Source organism: Zootoca vivipara, chromosome 2 (genome assembly GCF_965207765.1).
Source record: "Zootoca vivipara chromosome 2, rZooViv2.hap1.1, whole genome shotgun sequence".
Lineage (NCBI taxonomy): Eukaryota > Metazoa > Chordata > Lepidosauria > Squamata > Lacertidae > Zootoca > Zootoca vivipara.
In genome coordinates this window covers 46,110,197-46,134,919 of record NC_142584.1, presented here as the reverse complement: position 1 = coordinate 46,134,919, position 24,723 = coordinate 46,110,197, and the positions used below count along the sequence as shown (strand labels likewise).

At 39.9% G+C, this 24,723-nt stretch overlaps 2 protein-coding genes across 4 annotated transcripts in view; one reads left to right on the top strand and one right to left on the bottom strand.

Annotated features, from left to right (window-relative positions):
• DOCK2 (dedicator of cytokinesis 2) overlaps positions 1-24,723 on the bottom strand; it is a 255,397-nt gene that overhangs the window by 25,402 nt on the left and 205,272 nt on the right. For all 3 annotated transcript variants that reach the window (XM_060271721.2, XM_088661767.1, XM_060271724.2), the window contains 9 exons: positions 19,230-19,315; positions 14,056-14,212; positions 12,234-12,274; positions 10,692-10,782; positions 9,605-9,724; positions 8,020-8,109; positions 7,178-7,282; positions 6,127-6,268; positions 2,083-2,164 (listed from right to left, as the gene is read on the bottom strand). In XM_060271721.2, the coding sequence (XP_060127704.1) occupies positions 2,083-2,164; positions 6,127-6,268; positions 7,178-7,282; positions 8,020-8,109; positions 9,605-9,724; positions 10,692-10,782; positions 12,234-12,274; positions 14,056-14,212; positions 19,230-19,315 (914 nt within the window). The remainder of the gene's footprint in view (positions 1-2,082; positions 2,165-6,126; positions 6,269-7,177; positions 7,283-8,019; positions 8,110-9,604; positions 9,725-10,691; positions 10,783-12,233; positions 12,275-14,055; positions 14,213-19,229; positions 19,316-24,723) is intronic.
• KCNMB1 (potassium calcium-activated channel subfamily M regulatory beta subunit 1) overlaps positions 1-24,723 on the top strand; it is a 353,074-nt gene that overhangs the window by 265,931 nt on the left and 62,420 nt on the right. The gene's annotated exons all lie outside the window — the stretch shown is intronic.

Here is a 24,723-nt window from a genome sequence, read left to right as displayed (position 1 = left end):
AGCCACACCCACTAGCCCTGTGATGAAGAACCTTTTCCAGACAGCAGGTCAGATTCTGGCTTGCCCCACCTATCTGCCAGTCAACTAGCCTTTGTACGTGACCATCTATAGCAGTGGAGACTTCACATATACAGCTATACAGCTTTATACAGGTAAAGAATCCCAAACTACTGAGGTTCTGGGTCATGAGGAAGCTGTACAGACAAAGGATCTATTTCTACAGACTATTCTTTGAGCAAAGAAACTGGCATGCAAAGGCTTGGTGCATCCCTGCTACTCACTCCCATGTTGACCAGTAGGGACAAAGAAAATCTGAATAAGGCTAAACATTCAAAATGACATGTCAAGTAAAAAAGGAGAAAGGAGTATTAGTAGGGAGAAGTGTGGCTTGAAAGATCAGGAGTTGCAGCTCCCCCAAAGCAGCCAAGAAATCATCCCAGGATGCTAGGAGAATGCATTAGAGTGGGCAGAGATGGGAAAGTGGGCAGGGATCCTACACCTTTAATAATTGTGTAGAAGAGGACTTTTTAGCAGGTACATTTTGCCTTTTGCATCTGGCCACTCTTGAGCACATTCACTGATGTTGGCTTTATTGTTAGCTAATTTTCCTCCCAAGTTAGCACCGTGATATACTTGCCATCCTCCCATTACAGCACAAATGACTAGAGGAAACAAAAGCTCAAAAGGTTCCATCTAATAGACGATGGCTATTGCATTACATTTGAATTATCATTCTCTTCCATCAGCTGCTTTTGGCAGCATTAGCTAGATTGGTGGTTCAGTGTCAGGTTCCCCGCTTAATGACTAGGGTGGGGGTGGGGAAATAAACTTAGCAGTGGCAACATGACAGATGAAAGGACAGATACAAAGACTTATGCAGTGCATCATTTCAAGGTGTCCCTTATTAGGATAGCAATTTGTGTGCCTCGTGGTAGAAGAGTCTTTAAATTAGCTCACAGATACAACTGGGAAGTGCCTTATGGTACCCATTTTAAAAGTTACTTATATAAGGAGGATCTCTTTGGAGTTAAGATTTGAGGTACACACTTGATGAACTAAACATGTTATTTATTGACTGGTATTTAAGTCTGTATGTGAAGCAAAAAAAGTTGGTTCTCTATATGTTGTTGGGCACCATGGCTGTGACAGGGTAGGGTTCAAACATTTGACCCAAGGGGGGGGGGCTGGTCCAGTAGTCCACATTGTAAGCAGAGAGCACTTGCTTACACACATCCTGTTCTGAGTTGAGTCCACAGTATTTGCCTTTTAATCCTTTTAACCCTTCATGCAAGGGCTATAAAAAATTGGAACAAAGTGCATTTTGTAGGTCCTATTGATACTATCTGCTGAAATGGAAAAGAGAGTGCCTCAGACTTCTATATCCTGACCTGGGTCTGACTCTCAATCTGTTATGAGGCTGAGGGTTTTACACAGCAGTGTTAGCTAGTGTGGTGGTTGTGGATCTGTACATAAGTATCTTTACTTCAAAGATCAAAAGAACTGCATATAGTAGATACCGGTAGTAGTGTTAAGATTTGTCGTGTGTCTGGAGACAGTAAACACTTTGTTACTGTGAACTGTGTGGGAGAGGAATCTGGAACAGGCTGTTCCATTGGGAGCAGGAAATCTCTGAAGACTCTGCTAGGGCTCTGCATACTCTGCTGATACATCACCTTAGTTGAGGTGTGGTGGACTACCAAATGACACTCACAAGTCACCAACACAGTTGTGTGCTGATAACAGGTCCTACCAGCCTCCTTATGCTGCTCACCATCGTCTAGTTCTGCTTAATAGGTTTCCTTTGCACTCCTTTTTCTGTAGTCCTCTCCCTTGACAGCACCCTCTGAACCTCTGTTGCCAAGGACACCCAGAGAAGTCTGAATAGGTTCACATAGGAAGAGGCATTCCAACAAATACTGGCATCCTGAATGGTATTAAGATTAAGGCTCCTCGTTTCCATCTGAAGTTTGGCTTGGCTTTTAGATTTCTAGCTGGTAGGGAAGCCAGACAGAAGATAACCCATTGGCTGTGCCACTCTCAAGCATTTTTATACAATCAGTTTCAACAAATACATAAACTCACGTGATAATCTGATCGGGAACTGGCTTATTTTTGAACTGAGGGTGTTCTTCCAAAACTGGTTGAACTGTGAAGCATTGTACATCTAAGATCACACTGGTTAAGGACAAAAAACATTACAGCATATTCTGCTAAGCTTTGTAAGTGGATATGAGTAGCTTGGAAACAAAAAACAGGGAGTATTGGGGAGTTGGCAATAGTTGCCAAAGTAGACATTAATTAAAATTTAGGTTCAAAAATATTACATGGCTTTCAAGGTGTCCAAAATATATTGAGCCAACATGTCCTGCTTAAAGCGATTTAACCAACACTTTCAACTTAGCTTGGTAGCGAATTGACAGCCAGTGAGTTTCTTTCAGCAGTAGCATAACATGGTGGTGGTAGCCTGCCCTAGTGAGCAGTTCAGCCTCTGCATTTTGCACTAAATTCAGCTTGTGGGCCAACCTCAAGGAACAGTGGCCAGGCTGTCCTGTCTGTAGATGCCTTACTAGTTCAAACTATTATTTGGGGTCAGGGCACTGGGGTCTCTGGTGACAAAAATAGAATCAGAAGTCTTTCAAAGGGCATATGACCCCAACCCAAGCAGTTTAATTACCCAACAATTAATTACCCAGACTAGGTCCTCTGTTTTGCCAGGGTCAGACTCAATTTATTGGTCCTCATTCTTGTCCACCACTAAGTACAGGCACTGGTACAGGTCTTGCATGGTCTCCCCTGAATCAGATGTTACAGAGAAAAAGAGGTGGCATCTCACCCAGATCTCATAATGACTACTCTCAATGGCTTCATATAGCTGTTAAACAGCACTGAGAACAAGATGGCACCCTGTGGTATTGCACAGCAAAAGTAACAAGGGCCCCCAAATAATCACCCAGTACTATTTGAAACTGAACTTGGAGATACAATCAAAAGCATTTTAAAACAGTGCTGTCAAAACGTCTCTCACTGACTCAGTTCACGAAGATGATGATGATGATGACGACGACAACGATTTTATTTGTACCCTGCCCATCTGACTGGGTTGCCCCAGCCACTGAGCAGCTCAGTACTGTAATATCAAAAACCAGAGACACCAAATAAAAATATATAGGTCACACTCTGCTTAACTATCTCCTTATCTTAAATGTATCTATCAGGGAGACCAAGGTTCATAGCAGGATCTGAACCAGGACTGAAATGAGTCAAGATAATCAGTTTCATCCAAGACTGCTTGCAAGTGTCCCACCATTCAGTCACTTTATAAATGACTAAAAAGGAAGCTTCATACATGCCTACATCTTACATCTTTGAGTGGAAAGCACTGCAGCATAATCTAGAAATCAAATCAGGAACATTTGTTTGGTTACTAAAATTGTGCTTCAAAATTGCACCCTACAGGTAGGAAATGTCTCTCTTTAAAAGGTGATTGTGTGTGTGTGACAGCTTCCTTTCCCAGAATAGGAAGCCAAAAGAAAGAAAAGGTGAAGGGTGAATGGAAAACAAAAGAGCTTGGTTCTTAAGTGCTTTTAGCTTGAGTGTTGGACCTGAGAAATGGAGACACATGATATTTTGACAAGCTGTTATAAAACATTCCTATAAAAGACGGGCTTAAGGCTTTTAAAGCTTTCTAAACCCTACTTACAGCATGAACATGGTCTTGACAAATCATGATCCAAAAATACCACCCTATTGAATAAACAGTGTCATGCTTAGAAATAAAATCACCACAACCTTTCACTTCAAAAGAACAAATACAAATAATGCAATCAATGTTGCAATGTGCTGAGAAAATAGCTAAAGCGAGTGTATTGTGTTTTAGTTTGTTGGAAGCCGCCCAGAGTGGCTGGGGGAACCCAGTCAGATGGGTGGCATATAAATAGATTTATTATTATTATTATTATTATTATTATTATTATTTAGCATTAAGAAAGCTCTGAACCAGGGGTGGGGAACTTGTGGCCCTCCAGATGTTGGCCAAAGGTTAGGGATGATGGGATTTATAGTTCAACAACCTGTAGAGGGTGCTAGGTTACCCATCCCTGCTCTAAATGACTGTTTTTCCTTCAATGGGAGGGTGGTGCTTTGCTCTACCTCTTGTTGTTCAGGGCATTCAGATAGGCATTTCTATGAGGCCATTCAGATACTTCCTGATGTGTCCCAATAACGCTTTTGATTTTCCTCCCCGAGTGACCGACTCGATGGCAGCTGCTTTATGGCACTTTTTGTTTTAAATGTTTTATATCTTATTTTACCAACCCTTGTTGGAGTTAAGAGTGCCATTGTGGCAGAAGTTTAAAAATAAACAAAAAGGAATTACTGTGGTGCTAAAACTTGCATTGTCAGTGTACAGCTTTGTACCTGAGGGTGATGGTGGTCGAATAAAGAAACAAACCACACTCTGACTTTGTGAAGGATCCTTAAACACTCTATGGACTTAGGTGTGCCACTGTGGTCAAAAATTGTATTATTTCCGTGACATATTCATAGAGCGGGATATACTGCTAACAAGAACTATGTGCAAAAATATTTTAAGTAGTTTCGTTGATACATTTTGCAGTAGTGGACACAGTATTGACATGACGTACACCATTCTCTGTGTAAAGCCTGCCTGCACAAAGCACAAATGTGATGACAGCTGTTCCATGTATGCCTTCAAACCATAACTGTTTATCATCCTGTCAACATTCCTTCCCTCTTTGGCTGGAGATGGACAGTAATTTTTCAGCGTATTAAAGTTGTATGTGAAAGACATCAGTGTTTGTGGCATCTATGTATGCACCTCTGGTAATTATGTTCAAATGAAGGTTCATAGTTCAGTAGCAGAGGTTCCCAGCATCTCCGGTTAAAGCAGGGATTGAGCACATTCAATTCTCTAGATCAGTGTTTCTCAACCTTGGGTCTACAGCTGTTTGGGGACTACAAACTCCCTCCATCCTTAGCTAGCAGGACCAGTGGCCGGGGATGATGGGAGTTGTAGTACAAAAAGAGCTGTGGGCCCAGGGTTGAGAAACACTGCTCTAGATGCTATTGGGCTCCAACTCCCATCAGCCCCAGCCAGCATGGCTAATGATGAGGGATGATGGGAGTTAGAGTCCAACAACTCGAGGGCCAGAAGTTACCCCTCCTGGAGTTTAAAGATCAGGAATACCTTTGCCAATCACAGTCGACAATGTTGAGTTAGATAAACCAACTGTCTAAGTCACCATAAGGCAACTTCATTTTGCAGGGTTCTGTAGTAGATTTTAAAAGTGTATGCACTGAGGAAAGTAAAAGTGTTATTATAGCACTTTCAACTCTTAAACGTAATTTTTTGTCTTCAGCATTGAACTATGCATTCCGGTATAATATAAAGAAGTGAGAAATGAATGCATCCCACATTGTGTTTCATTAAGGATTCTGATATGCACTTAGCACTTAGCACAAATGGCAGATTTATCTTTAGGGAGAAAGACCCTATTTCAATTTTAGAATGTGCAATTTGCTTCCTCCTCTCTCCTATCCTCTCATGCAAATATATTTTCTCCTGCCTCCCTTCCCATAGTTTGCTCTGCTATGAATTATAACTATAGATAAACACAAGTATCTGGAACTGTCTCTCAAGTGATGTTGCTTAACTCAAACATTTTCTAAAAAATAAATACATAATTAAAAAGAAAGGTGAAGATCACTGTGGCCAACTGGAAAAGAGCTGCTGAACCCAATAGATGCGTACTTACAAAAGCAAGGATACTCATGTATGCTTTTTTACTGGCAGGTCATAACCTACAAGAGAGTACATTAAATGCTTCAGAAAACCTAAAATAAATATAGCATTACACATTAAGTAGAGTAGTAAACTGTGCCAGTTACTGAGTGCTCATAGAGCCACAACCAAGCATAGTGTCTTGGAAAGTGTGAATGTATATCTGTATATTCCATATATTTCCAATGTATATGTAAAACACTTTATGAGTTTATCTTCAAAAAGCATACCTAAAACACTGAAAATTTCAGTATTGCTCTCTTTAGACCTCCATCTAACATTAGGCATCTCTTTCCCCTTTATTAATAATTATAGATTAAGGATACATTGGCCTGTGGAGTTTTTGATGTTCTCTCCAGGGGGTGCAGTAGTAGTCATTTTTTCAGCATTTGGAAAGTGGCTGATCAGCTGCGCTTGAAAATCTTCCCTCCGCTCATATTCTTTGCCACGATAGATGAACACTTTGTTCTGCAAGAAAAGCTTAGATGACTTTTGAGTCTACAAACCTGCAGATAATATTGCCATGCATTAGAACATTACTTACTCTCTTAGCACTAGTGAATGCAGGCTGCATATGCAACACTGTCTTCTTAACACCAGCAATATTTCAAGGCCATCATTTGCAACACATTATATGTGAGGGCCAATTTAAGAAGGTGAATAGAGCCTTGCCATTCTTTAAAGAAGCAAAAAGTCCATTTATTATGGACCACTGCTCCTTACTCACACAATTCTCCTGTAGGTTGATAGGCTGGGACATCTAGTATTCTTCAGTGTATCTCAGGCTATGGCTGCATTGCTTAATCAGTTTTTGAAGGGTGAGGAAACGGAAATTGTCTTTGTGGATTAGCAGCATTTGAAAGTTTAAGCTATTAACAGCAACAGGAATCATAAAAACTGTAGTAAAGGCACAACTGTTTTATGAGATTTCACCTATACAAATTACAAATATAAATGGAAGCACACTAGATGTAATAGTCATTAGATTTCCTGTTTCATTCTCTGGGCTATTTGTATTGCTGTTATTATTGTTCATTAGGAAGTGTTCCAGCTATAAACCATTCCTTAATTATGATTGTCTTGTAAAAATCCAGAACATTCCCTTATCACCACTATAAGCCTCTTCTAACCTTGAAAGCAGCAGGAAAAAGAACAGAACACAATAAATCACATTTCTTTCTGAAAATGTGACACTCACTATTGTTACAAATGACACTTCAGATGGCTGCAAGAGAAATCCTGTGCATTGCAGAGTCAAATGAAGATAAATCTCTCCTGCAGTAAATAACTCCATTTTCACTGGCAGAATATTGGTGTTCCTTAGGGCTATGTACAAACAGTTATTAAAGATAAAGTACACAAAGCAGATGCATTTACCCTTAGAAAGGTGGGGAACCCTTGGCCGTAATATCCAACAGCAAAGTAGTCTGGTTTAGGTCTCAGAATTTTCATAATATTTTCATAGAACTTTGCTTGCTGCTTCTGAAAGTAAAGACACGTATAGGTTCCTTTAGCATTAGAGTAAAAATAAACTGGTTAACATCACTTTAATTAAATATGCCACTATGCTTTACATAGCCTCCTTGAACATTTGTATATTAGTACTGTACATTTGTGTATTACTGTGAAAAGAAAAACAACTATTCACCCCACCCAGCGAATGCTAGGAGAGAGAAGAAACTGATGCCTGAAGTGAATAAAATCTGAAGACGTAGAGGACACTTGACCAGAAAGAATCTCATGTGCCTTCCAGCTTGATGAAGATTTCCTGGCTATATCATAGCTACCCTGCTACAACTTACAGAATGTCATAACAGGCCCACCCCTCTCTCCAACCAACTTAAATAAGAAAAGAAAGCAAAGATCATTTTTATAAGTGTTCTGGATTTACTTTTATTAAGCAGTTTAATACATATTGGCAAACACCACCTAAGTACCGTAAGTTTACACATGCACTTTCATCACTCAGCAAATGCAAAACACACTTCAGGATTTGCATATATGGAACAGCAAGGAGGAATCAAATACCACAGACAGCATGTTTAGTTCACTTGACATCACATATTAAACTGCAAGTCTTTGAACATTGAGTAATTCAGCAGTGTACATGCATGTATGAATCAACCCGATTAATCCTGGCCATCGGATCTACATAAAGGTTTTAAAAAGAAATACGAAATTACAAGTAACTGGATAGTTTTGGAGAGTGGCAATCCTACCAGGTTCTGGCTGAGAAGTTCATAATCAAAAATTTCCATTTCATATTGTTCTGCCAGCTCTTTGCACAAGGATATTGCTTCTTCCCACATCTGCAACACAACAGGACATTCAGAAGCATCATCACAATATCACAAAAATAAATATTGCTTTCAATCATCACTAAGTATGGCGATCTTAGTGATGCTTCCAGAGAGTAATACTGGGTGACTGTGCTGTTTGTCCACAATGCTGTTTGTGGGACAATAACATTTTGTTTTCATCCAATCCCTACAAAATTCTATTGAATATTGAACTGCTTAGAGATTTTTATTACATTAAGTGGAATACATTTTTATAAACAAAATAATATATATATATATATCTAAAATGCTACTAATTAAGGATATGTGTAAGATGAAGTTTTAGAGGCAAATGTATCTGAAACACAAAAGACTAATGTGTAAAAATAAAAGTGTAAAATTATTAAAAGAAAGGCGCATGATCCATTAAAAGAAGAGGACAAGTAGGGCAGCTTTTATCTTTGAATACCAGAAGAATGTCGCTTCTGCTACCAGAGGCATTTGCTTTGAGCCAATATTTTTAAAGGCTTGTGTGTTACCTTTCCAAATGTATTATATTTAAGTGCCATAAAGGGCACCTAAATCAATCTAGCCTACTTTATACCCATCTCTATTTTAAGTTATACATACCTACTTGCTAAGATGCACAAAAATATAAAGCTAGAAATTCAACACACAGCTCATTTATTTCTGAGAGAAGATGTATGATTTTGGGGGCACCGTCAGGAGTATCAAACAACTACACCTTCTGATGAAAACAGGCCAATGTTAATCTTAACATGACATTTCATACATGCAAATCTAAAAAAACCTTTTCCTCCACTGTATAATTGTAACCTGTTTATGTACATGCACTGGCCTTCTCCACATCTGTGCCACATTTCATGTTGCCATGACAAAAAGTAAATGTCCTGGAGAACAAACTTTCACAGTGCTATCACCAAATTCCAAGACCTTTTGAACTACTGCCACAGCTAAATGGAAGATGTCAGTTGCACAGAGTAGAATTTACTACAGCCTAGTGCCTTCCTAGGAGATAAATACACCTTCTGAAAGAAAGCCTTTAAGTTCTCCAGTGATTTCAATGCAAACATCTGCTCCTTTCAGATAAAAACTGCTTTACTATTGACCTCAAAATATGATAGATCAAAGCTTAGATGGCTTTAGTAGTGTAATGTAGACCTTAACGTGTTGGCTTGATCTCAATACATAATCTATGTGTTGCCTCAATCACAGGAACAGTCACCTTGCTAATGGAAACTTGCATACACTTGTAAAAAAATGAATCTATGCACAAACACTATATTTGTACCACCATTAAGACTAAAAGCAATATACCGGTACTTCATGATGTATGCAGAATGGAAAAAATGTTTACAAGTGGCTATGTATATTAGTCCATCAGACTATTTAAAAAACAACTGGTGAGCTTAAAAGCCATTGTCTAAAGCTCCTAAGCAGGAAATAATAATAATAATAATAATAATAATAATAATAATAATAATAATAATAATAATACCAATACCTTTCCCTTGTCAAAGTATTCTATTATCATCTCATACAAGTGTTCTTTCAGGTGGCGATGAGTTTGTGAACTCTGAAATTCTGTTTGCATGACTTGGGGAGTACACTGTTCATCAGACCACTGAGGAGGAGGAGGAGGAGAAGAAGAAGAAAGAAATACATAATTGCCATCTGTCTACAATTTAGGAGCTGGAGTGATACAAACAAAGCAGTCCTGTTCTGACAAACCAGGTACACTACTGTAGATGAGTACAAAATACATGCACTGAACATGGGATTATTATTACTTGTCTCTTTAAAATGCACATAGGTAGGGGCCCAGTCCTTGTCCAATCACTCACTGTATGCATTTCAGTGTAAAACAACAGTGATATGCATGTTGATTCTTGATGGGCAAATTTGCACATGTACGTTTATATCTCAGTAGAAAAAGTGTTGTACCACCTTTGGATAACTTTTTTAAAACATAATTTTTATTAAAGATTTTCTTCAGTTACAAAAGCATGTGCATTGTCTCTAATTTTGGTCGTAGAGTCTTTTCTACAAATCAGTTACGTTCAGTGTGAGACATTAATGCTGTATACCGGGGTCACCAAACTTTTTCAGCAGGGGGCCGGTCCACTGTCCCTCAGACCTTGGGGGAGGGGGACGGACTATATTTTGAAGAAAAGAAATGAACGAATTCCTACGCCCCACAAATAACCCAGAGGTGCATTTTAAATAAAAGGACACATTCTATTCATGTAAAAACAAGCTGATTCCCGGACCGTTCATGGGCCAGATTGAGAAGGCAATTGGGCCGGATCCAGCCCCCGGGTCTTAGTTTGCCTACCCATGCTGTATACAGAAAAGACTGGGGGAAGGTGGAGGAGCGTGGGATTTAAATGGGCTTCAGTGCTCTCCCATTTCAAACTTTGTTAGGGGTGCTAACGGAAAAGGTGTTCGGGTTTTGCTAAATTAGTAGCATGAGAAAGGGCCAATGGTTTACAGTTGTTTTGATAGTCTCCTATTTGTAGGCCCCATGAAATGTATCAAATGTTAGTCCCAGCCACAGTAGACCAACTGAAATTCATAACATACTAACTTACTTTCAGAAGCGAAGCATGCAGCAGAAGAGTATAGGCTGCCTCAGTGTAGTTCTCGCAGTCTAAATGAAGATCCCGAAGTTTATACAAGTACCTGTTAGTGGATGAAGTGAGTGAGTGAGATAGAACAAAAAAAAAAAACATTACTGAATTGGCAAGATGACCAGGACTGCGAACATTCAAATCTGGGACTTATAATAATGCATTAATGTATTAAAACTGAGTTCAGACTAATAGAAATTTTAAAATGCTTAATTTCTGGCTGGATCAAATGTGATCTGACTGCCATCATTATGTAGCAAAGCTTGGTCATGTGAAGGCACAAAAGCCAACATACAAATGAGAACATAATGAAAGCTTTGAAGACCACTCCCACTGACTTTTGCTGTATTACAAAAACGAGGGAGCCTCACATCCTTAATTTTCCTCCTTTCACCACTTTGCTTCTATCTATACTGAAAACAGGCCTAAAACCTGAGTTGGTGCTGATGCTTGCTTGTACTCCACGAAAGGAGCTACATATATCTTCTGTCAGTCGCAGCTGACATTATCCAAATTCACAGAGACATAAAAGGCTTGCTAAATATCCATATTCTTATATTCGTATAAGGGAAGAAGCAACATGCCCTCATAAGAAGATAGGCAAGTTTCATTAAGAAACTGATGTAACATGTTGAATTCAAAATTTTAAGAGGAGTGCATACTCAAAAGAAGAGTTATTTTTTGTGGGGTGGGGGTGGGGAAACAGTTCTTGCATTGTATTTTTATCGTTCCAAGAGAAAGAAAATGAATCAGAACTGAAGGCACAGGTAAACTGCATGCACTGCACATCTCCAAGTTCACATTGCAGGTACGATCCATCTTGACAAACTGCCTGTCCCAATATACTAGTTTGAAAGATGCTTGTTGGCCTGCTTTATCAAATCCTAAGTTTGCCTAAGAGTTGAAAATAGGGAGCGGGGAAGGGAGAAACAACTTGCATGTTTCTAGCAGGGTTTAAAATGCTGGCTGTTGCCTATGGATTTACAGATGCAATTTAATGGCTTTACAAATCTAATGTGCCTATTTATCGTCATCACACACACATTCACAATATACATCGTATTAAAAAAGCTGTTTCTGCAAAGACACTACAGCAGCGGCACACCTCACAGAGCAGGTCTTTATTTACAGTTTTTTGTCTAATGCAAAGCAATCAGGATTGATTCCATCTGCCAACTTGGAATGTGTCATCTACTTTGCTTCAAATTTCAGCTCCCATTACATAACTGTTAGAGAGAGAAAGCCAGGCACCTGATTGTTTCACTCAAATGAAATACCAGGGTGAGGTGTGGAATTACAGTTATATGTATGGCATGGCTTAGTTGTAGAGGGCTCAAGCAAAATTTATACAGGACTGAATGAGCCTGAGACATTGCAAAGTCAAGGGGAATGGAGTGCTATCAGTTATGTACCACAATTCCATAGAACTTCCTGTAGATTATGTGAGGAAAAGCAATAGTGTTATCTCCAATAACAACAAAAGCAGATGAACGATCACCATACCTTATATACATCTCTTCACGGTTAATCTCCTTGTAGAAATTCTAGGGAAGGAAAATGAATGAAATCTGATCACCTTTGCACACAGAAATCATGGTTAGTTTCATTCAGGGAATCACTTTGCCTTTATGTCACATTTCATCACTAAAAGTTCAAGGCTTTAATTAGTACTAACATGAATATGCATTACTTATGCACTGCCCCTGAAACCAGAGTTCATACAGTTAATAATCAGTAATGTACTGTCCCAATGTAGGGTCATAACATATTTTCTCACAGCTGATTCTCAATAAAATGATATTTTGAAATCATTAGGGTGAAAATCTTTTGAATTCATGACAGCAATTGTTGATGAAAAGTTTTTGCCTGAGAAAAGTAAGAATCAGGCCTTCTTTTTGCCCAGATGATATAACATGAATTCGAATGTATATGTTCTTGCTGGCACTGACTGTTTTTCATAGGTAGCCAATGGGACTATTTTCAATCAGATACACAAACTGTGACATACATTCGATGACAGAAAACAGGGTGGATAGGTTATGCAGCTCAGAATGGCAGGTAGGGCAGGTAGGGCAAATGTTGCCTTTCTCTGTAAGTTGTGGCTTAGTTACAGTGCTAAGCATTATGATTGCTCAGTTGGTTAGATTGTGGTGCTGAGCTGATAATGCCAAAGTTGCAAGTTCGATCCCTGTATGGGGCAGCTTCATATTCCTGCATTGCAGGGGGCTGTACTAGATTATCCTCAGGGTCCCTTCCAACTCTACAATTATATGATTTCTATGATCTAGAACCATACGTTGTTTCCTATGATGTATTACAGCAGTAACAGACAGTAGTAGTGTAGATAAGCTGTGAATCAGAAAGTATCTTGTTCATTCAAGTTTTACCTCAAGCATGAGTACACTAGGTATGATTCTACCCTCTAAGCCTCAGTGTCCCATCAACAGAACAAGGGGAATTGTATCGACCTACCTTACTGGGTCCTGCCAACCTAGCAGTTTGAAAGCACATCAAAGTGCAAGTAGATAAATAGGTACCGCTCCGGCGGGAAGGTAAACGGCATTTCTGTGTGCTGCTCTGGTTCGCCAGAAGTGGCTTTGTCATGCTGGCCACATGACCTGGAAGTTGTACGCCGGCTCCCTCGGCCAGTAAAGCAAAATGAGCGTCGCAACCCCAGAGTCATCCACGACTGGACCTAAAGGTCAGGGGCCCCTTTACCTTTATCTTACTGGGCTACTGTAAGAATTACTGATCTAATATAATACCCCAAAAGTACTATACAGTGGTACCTCGGTTTAAGTACACAATTGGTTCTGGAAGTCTGTACTTAACCTGAAGCGAACTTTCCTATTGAAAGCAATGGAAAGTGGATTAATCTGTTCCAGACGGGTCCGCGGAGTACTTAAACTGAAAGTACTCAAACCGAAGCATACTTAAACCGAGGTATGACTGTATAAATGTTGTTGTTGTTGTTGAGCATATTGGCTTGCTGCTCCCTTAGTTAGCAGCCCAATTTTATTTTTTGGGAATGCAAGGAGTGTTTTTGGATAGAAGTTTCTACCTAACATAAAATTTAGACTTGATAACTTTTTTTTTCCTTCCAGGTCTATGATACCGTAATATGAGGATACAGTATAGTTTCTATTTCCTTTCTATGTTTACTCCCTTCAGTCATTACTATGAGCCACCTTCAAAACAGATCAAGCATTTGCAGATTTTGTAGATTGCTCACAACTTCAAAACATTTCCCACCATGCTAGTGTATGGATTTCTTGATTTACTATCTGAATAACGTCTTCAAGCAACCCTTCAAAACACTACATACCAACAAATTCACAGTGCAGCTCATGCGGTTGTTCTTGCTTTCATCATTCATCACAGCACGGTAATCCAACAGCTTTTCCAAAAGGCCTTTGACTAGGCTTACAAACGTTTCAACTGCCTTGGCAATCTTGGTATACCTTGAGGAACACTCGGTGAGACTGAAAATAAAGAAGATGGTATGAGAACCAGCATGTTGGAGAAGACACACTGGTGGATGTTCGTCTTGGCAATAAGAAGGGAGTGGAGATGGGGAGAGAGGGGAGCAATGAATAAAATCATTTGACTGCAAGTCTGGGATTATACCTCTATAAAAATGATACTCTAGGCACTGTTGCCCAGAACCCCACTATTCTACACACACGTGTACATTGCTACCAGAATGGGTTTTGCAGGTCTGCCATGTTTTTCCAAAGTAAAGCTTCTGGCTGGTTTAAGCCCAGAAATAAAAGAAATTGAGCAGTTTTTAGGTTTACCCATCTGGGAAATGTGTGCTCACACCACCTCCATAGCCCAACCTGATGGTTATTTCCCTACTTCTGGCATTTGGTTATATGCCCCCTTGCTACCCAATAAGCAAACCTTATTGATCATTCTTTCTGATTTACTTGCACAAAGCTTAAACAGAGGTTAGATTACATATGGTCTTTATTGATCATTCATTCTGATTTGTTTGAATGCCCTGCAACCATCTGGATTTGCTTGCGGGTGTTTATACATCTTCCCATTAGTGACTTGTTCATTCCACACTTTCTTTATGCATTTCCCTGTCACTTTCCAAACTGCAAAAAGGCCATTTCTTTTTTAAAATGGATTTGTTGCACTAGCATGACAGAACCACTTCAACTGCACAAACCCAACATTCCAATATGCACTTAAATCCCTCCAGCAAAATAGTGACAGACTGTTTCTCGGGCATGGTATTGCTGGTCAAGTACTGCCATGTAACCCAACTTATGCACACCTGTGATTATGTGATATTGTGTGAACCAGACGTACATGCATAAACTGCTGCATATGGGATTGCAGTGAACCCATGGTGGCAGCAGTCAGTTATGCCATGGTCATACAAATTGTTGTAATCCTCTGTGCTTCCAGTTCACAAAAGTACTTGCTGTCCTTGATCAGGTGTGCAGAAGGTCTGCGGCAGTTACAAACGAATTTAATAAGATCATTTGGAGGAAATCTCATGGGGGTGTTTTGCCCATCCTGCCAGTCCTATCCTGCCTTTTTACTACCATTTCAGTGAGAAAATGCACTGGAAAGATAGGATAGCTGCTTCTGTACAGCAAGGTAATTTTCAGTCTTGAGTCATTGAATGTGTGACACTACAGTGCTGCCTGAATGTATTTTCTTCATGTCTTCTGGCTTTGCTTTAATGTGAGACAGGGGATTCATGGGCTCTGACAAAGTGAGAGGCTGGTGATGTTTCTTTTTGCACCATTATAGTCACATCCTGTTAAAGTATCCTGTCTTCCTACATTCTGATCTAGCTGTTTAAGTGACTGCAGCAGCAACTAACCAAGTCCATTAAGGATTTTAAATCTGATAAATTATGGAAATTATGAGGGACACTGCACTGGAAAATAATGACAAGAAGTTAGCAAATGCTCAGTTTCATTCTCCACTGTCTTAAAATGCAATTATCCTGCATGTCTTGAATTGTTGCTTTGCTGCTGTATGCACAGTTCTTGATTTCCCTGGGCTTCATTAGCAATGTTCATTTAAATGCAAAGTTGTGTTGTAATGCATTAGTATATTTTACATATGCAAATATATTTTGTAATTCATTGGCTGGCATTCTTTAGAAAATGCAACCTCGCATTTTCATTAGATAGCATGACATGTTTTAATAGGTATTTAATGATACCTCCAAAGAATAATCTAACTTTCATCCTAATATATGGGCTTTCCATTAGGAATGCGAGGAGTTACTCTGTACACTGGGAATTTATTTATGCTTCCTTTCTTAGTTCACTTGCACCTTGCTCTTCCATCAAAGGCAAAGGTGGGAAACTTGTGGTCTTTCAAATGTTGTTGGCCTATAGTTCCCAACATCCCTCACCAGCGGCCATGCTGTCGGAGGCTTTAGAATTCCAAGACCACTCTAATGACAAAGCTGCAGATTCAAACTTGCTCCATGGTGACAGTGAAAAACAACTGTGGTCAAATCCTAATTACCCTTTTGGCTCAATTTAAATTGATTTCTCCCTCCTAAGCATATGGAGTTTTCTTCTCCTTGAGAAAAGTTCCAGAGAGGTGTAAACAGATTTTTCCTTGCTCTCAGCAATCTAGCACACCAGGGACAGTGGACTATAGCAGCATCTTTTCTCTAAAACACTACATGCATTTGCATTCCTATACAAAGGGCATATTTGATCATGGAGGAACATTCCTCATACTATCCTCAGCCTGTGTTCTGAAGTGACCCACTGCCACATTCTTTGTCCCCTAAGGTTATTTGATTGCAGTATTATTGTGTAGTGCAATCTATTATATTTAAAACAGCATTTGACTTAATTTCTATTGTTTCCATCTTCACTGGTATCTCAGTTGAATAATTTCTGACCTCCAGGACACAATTCATGGTATGGCATATTCTTCCCATATTGGTCCAAATAGGTTTTTCAGGAGGGAGTTTTTGACATGAAAGTATTTTCAGAAATGCAATTCTCCACATTTTAACTTTGAGAGTTATGAGGAGGGATGTGTTCTGTATACATCAGAATATGTGAAACCATTATTTTAGGACAGAGTAGCTCTATTCCTGTCTAACATGTTACCTGTCCTGCCTTCTGGAAAATGGGAAAAATACAAGCATCAAGCAGCAGAATATGAGCCAAAGCAAATTAAATAAATAAATAGAGGTTCCATCTCATTGATTTTACAAACAAACAAACAAACAAACAAACAACTTATCCACAGCATGTGAAGCCTTGACTTCAGGTGGCACAATGTTTCTGGGATACTCCAGAACAAAATAGGGGTCATGTCCCCAATTATTCACTCTGGCTATTCCCAATCTGGCAGAAATAATATAGATGGGAATCTATAACAAGGTGAATTTCATTAGATTCTGTCATCTCATGTAACAATTCAATTGAGCAGCACTGAGAAGTGTCAGGGTGAAATACTGCAATGCTTTCTGTGGCATTCTCCAGGAATCTCTATAATTTTGGAAGTGCAGATCATCATCATTTTATACTTTCCAAGCTGATATATTTCCACAGACGCATTTAACCTCTTTCTTGAAATTTCTGCCTCCAAAAAGGACCACTGTCAGGGATGTTTGTCTTCTCATTCTTGAGGTATTTTGCTTAAACTTATTTTTCCCTTAAAAGACTTAATTTACTTGAAAGTTTGTATGTAGTTTGTAATAAATCAAATGTAAGAGTAGGAGAATGTTTCTTCCCTTCAGGAAAGAAGAGATTTGCACATTTCAACATGATTGTCCACACTTCTTCTGTGACCTCTGTGCACAGACTTCCAGTTGCATATGTATTAATTCTTTTCTGATTCTTAGGCTGCTCTTTGAATCATTTGATTCACAGTTCAACTGTCAAAGAGCATGTTCAGAGTTAAGCATGAAAATTAAGTATTATTTTGTAAGGCAGAAAGTTGTAGGCCACAGCAACAAAGAAGGCAAAGTCAAGAGATGATGCAGTTCAAAATATGTTTTTTCTGTGCTAAATGTGCCTTTGAAATCAACAGCTCCCTTAGATAATAAGAATATATCTTTACCTTGGAAAAAAGAGAAGTAATTATCCATTTCCTAGTATGGCCAGAATTATGGTGGGTGACAAGTTGAGGTAACAAAGCCACTACTATACTTTTGCTCTTACGCTTGTTCAGTTCCATTCTAGAAACAGAACCCATCCACACATATTAAGAAAAGGAGGGAAGGATTGCATTCATTAAACAGGATACTGTCCAATGACCAATTCAATTTAATGTCTGTAATGCCTCAAAAAGTGTAAAAATGTTAGCCAATGTTCCCCTACATATCACTATTTAAACTTACGTAAAGGGGAATCAATCAGCATCTGGATGCAAAGTACCTTTGCAAAAACAAATTGTTTATATATTATGGACACTTCCTTACAGCTCATTCGCATGCCTGTATGTCAGCCACAGAAGTATGTGGGGTAAAGCTATGGATCCATTACTACTGCTTGCCTGGCTGGTGTGCGGCAGAGTGGTGGTAAGGTCAGGGCCATGTAGGAGTCGCAGTGAGACCAATTGGGTACTCCCACGGGTGCACCCACATGCCCTGAGCTTGCTGTTGCACTGCCACAGTCTTGTCCAGGTAAGCAGCAATGACACTGGAGTCAGGAAGGCTGTTCCACCCCAACATACATGCTGCTAGAAGTCAGCCATCTGCAAGGCAAGCATCGACTGTGCTCACCTCTATGGTGCTAGATTGAACATACTAGTTCTAACAACAAACCCAGTGGCTTAGCTCCAATACTACATCCTAACATGTTCCAATTTTATGATGTACTTTCTGTTTTGCTTCCGAGTCACATCTACCATCTCTGGAGAAGTTTGTGTTTTGAAGCACACTAAATTTGAATGGGAATGTTTTATGCCTGAAGCATTTTTCACTCCCGGCCTGTATATATATATTTGCATGACAGAGCACAGGGTGTCCTGGGGGCACAATTGAGTTACAGACCTATGTTTATTTAACACACACACACACCACCTTAAAAAAGGTCAATTTAAAGAGATTTTTCAAGGAATACCATGTGTGACTGCATAACTGAAGCTAAGCAGAGGTGGATCTGGTAGCCATATTCTAGGAGACCACTGGAAGCCCCATGTAAGAGCAGGGGAGAAGTACAATAAATAAGTTACTATATGGATCACACTTAAAACAAATGTTCAACTTTAAAATATAACAACCTTAAAAATTGTGGCATTCAACATCATGCTAAAGTGATTGTTCTGTCAGAGCAAGCATTTCAACTTACTGGATGGAACAGTCTCCATTCTCCTCCCACTGTGTGCTGGGAGTTCTCACAACATTCCCCCTGAACCAATTTTGGGATGTGTGTGGAAAGAAGAGTGGAAAGCCCATTTGTACAAATGAAAGTCCTTGCACAGGGCTTCCACTGATGGAGCTCATTAACTGAATCCTACCCAAAAACTAAGGATTTGCCCCTTCTTCGTACTTACATTGATTCAAACAAATGTAGATATTGCTCATCTCCACGGCCTCCTTCCACTTCGTGGTCCAATTTTAAAATGATTTCATTTTCAAACTGTTCAGGGAAGGGAAGTAAAACCTTTAACCACTGTGCACATAAAGGAAAAGATGTTCCCCACACCAACCATTTAAATATTTAAGAACATCGACTGTTACGAACAGCTTGGTGATTATAGAAATTAAGACAACATTACAGGCTGAAAACATAGCATTTTTTTCTATAAAGATGACTGTCCCTATTAAAGTTTTATTGAGAAGTCAGGTTTTTATATTATTGCTGGGAGTAAAGCAACAACACAAGCAATAAGCTTCCTGAATTTGGGGGGAGGGAGGCATAGACAGAAAGGCAACCTATCTGTGCCACTCCCTGATTCCTTCTCTTTCAAGTAACTACTTGTTGGTAGAATATATCACTTCCTCTCAGGCTTTCCTTTCTTCCTGCTTCATCTCCAAGTTAGTCCAAGCATGAGCTAGCATGTACTAGTGTTAAGTGCTGGCTCCATCTGGGCCACATATAAAACCTAAACTTAGAATGGCTTGGTTTGCCATGAAAAACCTTAGGTTTATCTTTTCAAGTAGCAGCCTTACCAGACTATTTTCCTCTGCACCACTGTGATATATTTACTAAACTCCAACAATTATAAAACCTACCTGTTTAATGGGGGGGGGGGTGTGTGTGTGAAAAATACAGCCATTTACTGTGAAGAAAAGAACGTGGCTAATTCTGAGTTACGTACTCTGAAAATAAAGAACTGAGACAAATTTTGAAGGCAGTAAGACTGAATAATGTGTGGAGAAAAAGGTTTTGCCTTAGACTGCTGAATCTCTAAAACTTAATAGCCAGGTAAGTCTTATCTGAGAAAATTTGACTTTGGTGATGAGCCATTGCTTTTATAGTTTGGGTTCTTAAGGCCTGTAACTTTATTTTTAGGTCACTGATTCAATGCTGGGTAATGGCTGTTATACATATGCATTGAAGAATCCTATCTGAACAGAAATAAAACTGCTTCTGGGGTTTTTATGGTGATAGTGTGTGCACATGCGTGTGTACATGCATGTGCACCCACCCACTTTCCTTAAAAGGTGGTTTATATCCTTCAGCCTTGATTCCTCAGAGACCTTAGTTTTGCAGTAGGCTAAGCTTGATGGAGGTAGAAATATATTTAAAAAATGAAAAAATGTCCAGTGGCACCTTAGAGACCAACTAAATTTGTTCTTGGTATGAGCTTTCGTGTGCATGCACACTTCTTCAGATACCATCTGCATGCACACGAAAGTTCATACCAAGAACAAACTTAGTTGGTCTCTAGGGTAACACTGGGCAATTTTTTTTAAAAAATGTATTTCTTCTGCGTCAGACCAACACGGCTACCTACCTTGCTGGAGGTGACAGAGTTGGAGACCAACAACCATCAGGGGACTCATGGTTGAAAAACTCTGATTTACATGTCTAGTTTATCAATGTACAAACAGTTACCTTGCATTCTTGGTTACCTTTGAAACAAATTGTTAAAAAGGAAATGGAATGAACTTTTCTGCTGGAGATTTGCCCTTTCTTGCCAGTGCCATTTGATGTGACAATGAACCCATACAAGCTGGTTGTGAAGCTATTTTGGGGTTTACCCCCCCCCCCCAGCCGCATGTAAAATCTCACCACAAGGACGTCAGCTAGTACAATGGAGTTTTTGCCTCTCCTCCCCCCATGCTCCCCTCAAATTGGCTCAGGGTGGTGGAAGAAACCATAGAACTGTGTGTGGAGAAGAGGGGATATCATTCTGTCAGACAAGCAGAAATGTTCACACTGATGAAATTTTTGTGGCAGCTTGATGTTGAATTCCTACAAAATGATAAAGGGGCTGGAGTAACTCCTCTATAAGGAAAGCTTAAAACACTGGGAACTTTATAGTTCAAGAAAAAAAAGGGATTGGGGGGGGCAGGGCAAGATAGGGGTGCAGGTGATAGTGGATAGAGAGAACACCAGGATGAAATTGAATATTGGGAGGTTCAGGACAGATATAATGGAATACTTCTTTAAGAAGCAAATAGTTAAACTGTGGGATTCAATGTTGAAGGATGTACATGGCCACCAAATTGACTTTAAAGGAAGTTTAGAAAAATTCATTGAGGATAAAGGTACCAATGGCTACGAGTCGTGATGGTTGTGTACTACCTAAAGTATCAGTAGTGGTATGTCTCTGAATAAAAGTTGCTGCGGAGCCCAAGTGTGGAGCATGCTGTTGCACCCAAATTCTCCTATTGTGAGAAGAGGATGCTGGATTGGGGCCATCATCTGTTCTTATGGCAGAGATGGGGGCAGCATAATTAGAATCATAGAATAGAATCATAGAGTTGGAAGAGACCACAAGGGCCATCCAGTCCAACCCCCTGCCAAGCTGGAAACACCATCAAAGCATTCTTGACATATGCCTGTCAAGCCTCTGCTTAAAGACCTCCTAAGAAGATGATTAAAGATGATGAAGCTGTTGTATTTGCGGCTGCCATCCACATGCCCAGTCAGTACCTGTTCTCTCTCTCTCTCTCTCTCTCTCTCTCTCTCTCTCTCTCTCTCTCTCTCTCGCACACACACACCCACACACACACCCACACCCACACCCACACCCCTGCCAGCTGCCCCTCTGGACAGGTAAGCAGGCTGCTGGCTACAGAGGTCAGTGACTGTGTAGGAACAGCAGGCTGTCCCGTGATGCTAAGCCTGACTGTAGCACCAGTGAACTCTGCCTGTTCTGAGATATACCATGTTCTGATGTGGGCCCTGGTTCTATTAACACAGTACAATTAGTATTTATTGCTGAATGGCATCATTGTTTCCTTGGTAACTTTGGAGAAACACAGTCTAGGGACTGAAAAAAAACCCATTTAAGTAACAGTCGACAGCAACATAAATAAAGGCATTCTTCATGCAGATCTCTTCCCAGTACAACTATAGAATATAGTACTTCACTGTACTTCAGTACAGTGGTACCTCAGGTTAAGAACTTAACTCGTTCTGGAGGTCCATTCGTAACTTGAAACTGTTCTTAACCTGGGGTACCACTTTAGCTAATGGGGCCTCCCGCTGCCGCCGCGCCGCGAGAACACAATTTATGTTCTCATCCTGAAACAAAGTTCTTAACCCAAGGTACTATTTCTGGGTTAGTGGAGTCTATAACCTGAACTGTCTGTAACCTGAAGCGTCTGTAACCCAAGGTACCACTGTACTCCAAATAACTAAATACATTGCCCATTTTTGGAACAGAAATCACTTGCAAGGTTATTTAACAAGGTTATTTTTATAACCACATACTCAAGAAAAGTCTCTGAGGAACGAGTAGCAAAAAGGTTGTAACTCGAAAATATATTTGAAAAGCCCCCCTAGAAATATTTTCACAAAACTGGAGAGCAATACTTTATAGAATCAAGGCTTTAGTCATGTAATCAGCACAAATGTCTTCTAAAGTTTTATGCTGACCAGCAGGCTCTTTTTGGCAGGAATCTTCTTTTGCAGCTTGGCTTGAGTTCAAGCCAGGCTGCAAAACAAGAAAAGAAGGAATCGGCTGTGAGCTTCCTGTTGTTTCCTTTGAAGTTGGATCAGCTAGTGTCATGGGTGCCAGGTGACTGGCGGGTGGGCAGCACTGCCTGCCTGTCAAAGTGGCCCATGGGAGTGGGAGGAACTGAGGACCCCGCTTATAGGCTGGACCCTGTTCTCCATCCCCGTTTTATGTTAATTTGGCAGCCAAAATGGTCAAAGACCTGGAAACTATGCCTTATGAGGAACGGCTTAGGGAGCTGGGTATTTTTAGCCTGTAGAAGAGAAGGTTAAGGGGTGATATGATAGCCATGTTCAAATATATAAAAGGATGTCATATAGAGGAGGGAGAAAGGTTGTTTTCTGCTGCCCCAGAGAAGCGGACACGGAGCAATGGATTCAAACTACAAGAAAGAAGATTCCACCTAAACATTAGGAAGAACTTCCTGACAGTAAGAACTGTTCGGCAGTGGAATTTGCTGCCAAGGAGTGTGGTGGAGTTTCCTTCTTTGGAGGTCTTTAAGCGGAGGCTTGGCAGCCATCTGTCAGGAATGCTTTGATGGTGTTTCCTGCTTGGCAGAGGGTTGGACTCAATGGCCCTTGTGGTCTCTTCCAACTCTATGATTCTATGATAACAAAAATGTTGAAGATGAGAGTTTGGCCTGTGATATACAACCTGCTGAAAAGGGCAAAACTACAATGGCCAAAGACTGTAAGGCAAAACCATGCGTGCTTCTTTAGTTGTTAAAGGAAATAAATGCACCACCTTATCCCTTGCCACTCATTGTTACTCTTATAGCTGCCTTTGGCACACCTGGTATAGTATGGCTTGTTACCACACCAATACGTATGTTAGCAAAAGCATTTTCATTTTCTGCTATTTCAGGAGTCCATATCTGTCCCAACACTTGGTACCTGAATTAGATTTTAACTCATGTTATGTTTGTGCTCACAAAGAGTCAGACACGACTAAACAACAACAACATGTTTGTGCTGTTGTTTTAAACTGTTTTTCTATAAATAATTGGGGTGCTTTTCCCCTAAATGCTTTTAAATGCTAGCGTTTAAACTCTTTTTTATATTTGCAAGTATTTTATATGCATTTTTATTATACAGTGGTACCTCTACTTACAAATTTAATGCGTTCCGAACGCACATCCGTAAGTCGAAAAAAATTGTAAGTCAAAGCCATAGGAATGCATTGGGAGAAAAAATTCGTAAGTCGAAGCAACCCTATCTAAAAATTCGTAAGTAGAAAATATCCTATCTAAACCGCATCCAAGATGGCAGACGGAGCTCCATTCGTAAGTAGAGTCATTCGTAAGTAGAGGTACCACTGTACTGTGATTTGCTGCCATGTGGGGAGAAATGTATAAAAACAACAACAACAACGCTGCAAATTGATATTATGGCAAAGATGTCATTAATCCCAACATCAGTGCACCTCTGTCTCTCCATATTTGTAGTTTGATTGGATTTTAATATCTATTACATACCAGCAGACACCCTACCCCACAGAGCTGTGTTTTACCCTTTTCTGCTTTAGAGACTTTGTTCCTGGTTACAGCTGATTTGGCTCTTGGTCACATTCCACTTAGTCTTAATGCTTGCACTAGCGGTATCTTTCCTTCATTTCCCACAATTCTCTTTGTCTTTCATTTTTGTATGCACAATTCTTCCATCAGCCTCCTATGTTTCTTGTGACAGCAACCTTGGCCATACAGGACATCAGCAACACTCACACCTACACCGGCCCGTTTCCACAAAGTTATATTTGGACCACTGTAAAGCACAAGTCAAACATTTAATACTTCTGACTATTGCTTAAAGCTGCTTTACAAGTACATGCAAATTTCTGGTATTCCTCTGTCCCTTTGTCCTCTCCCTTCATCTTTGTCCTATGCTACCTGGATTGTGCTGTAACTCGACAGGAAACA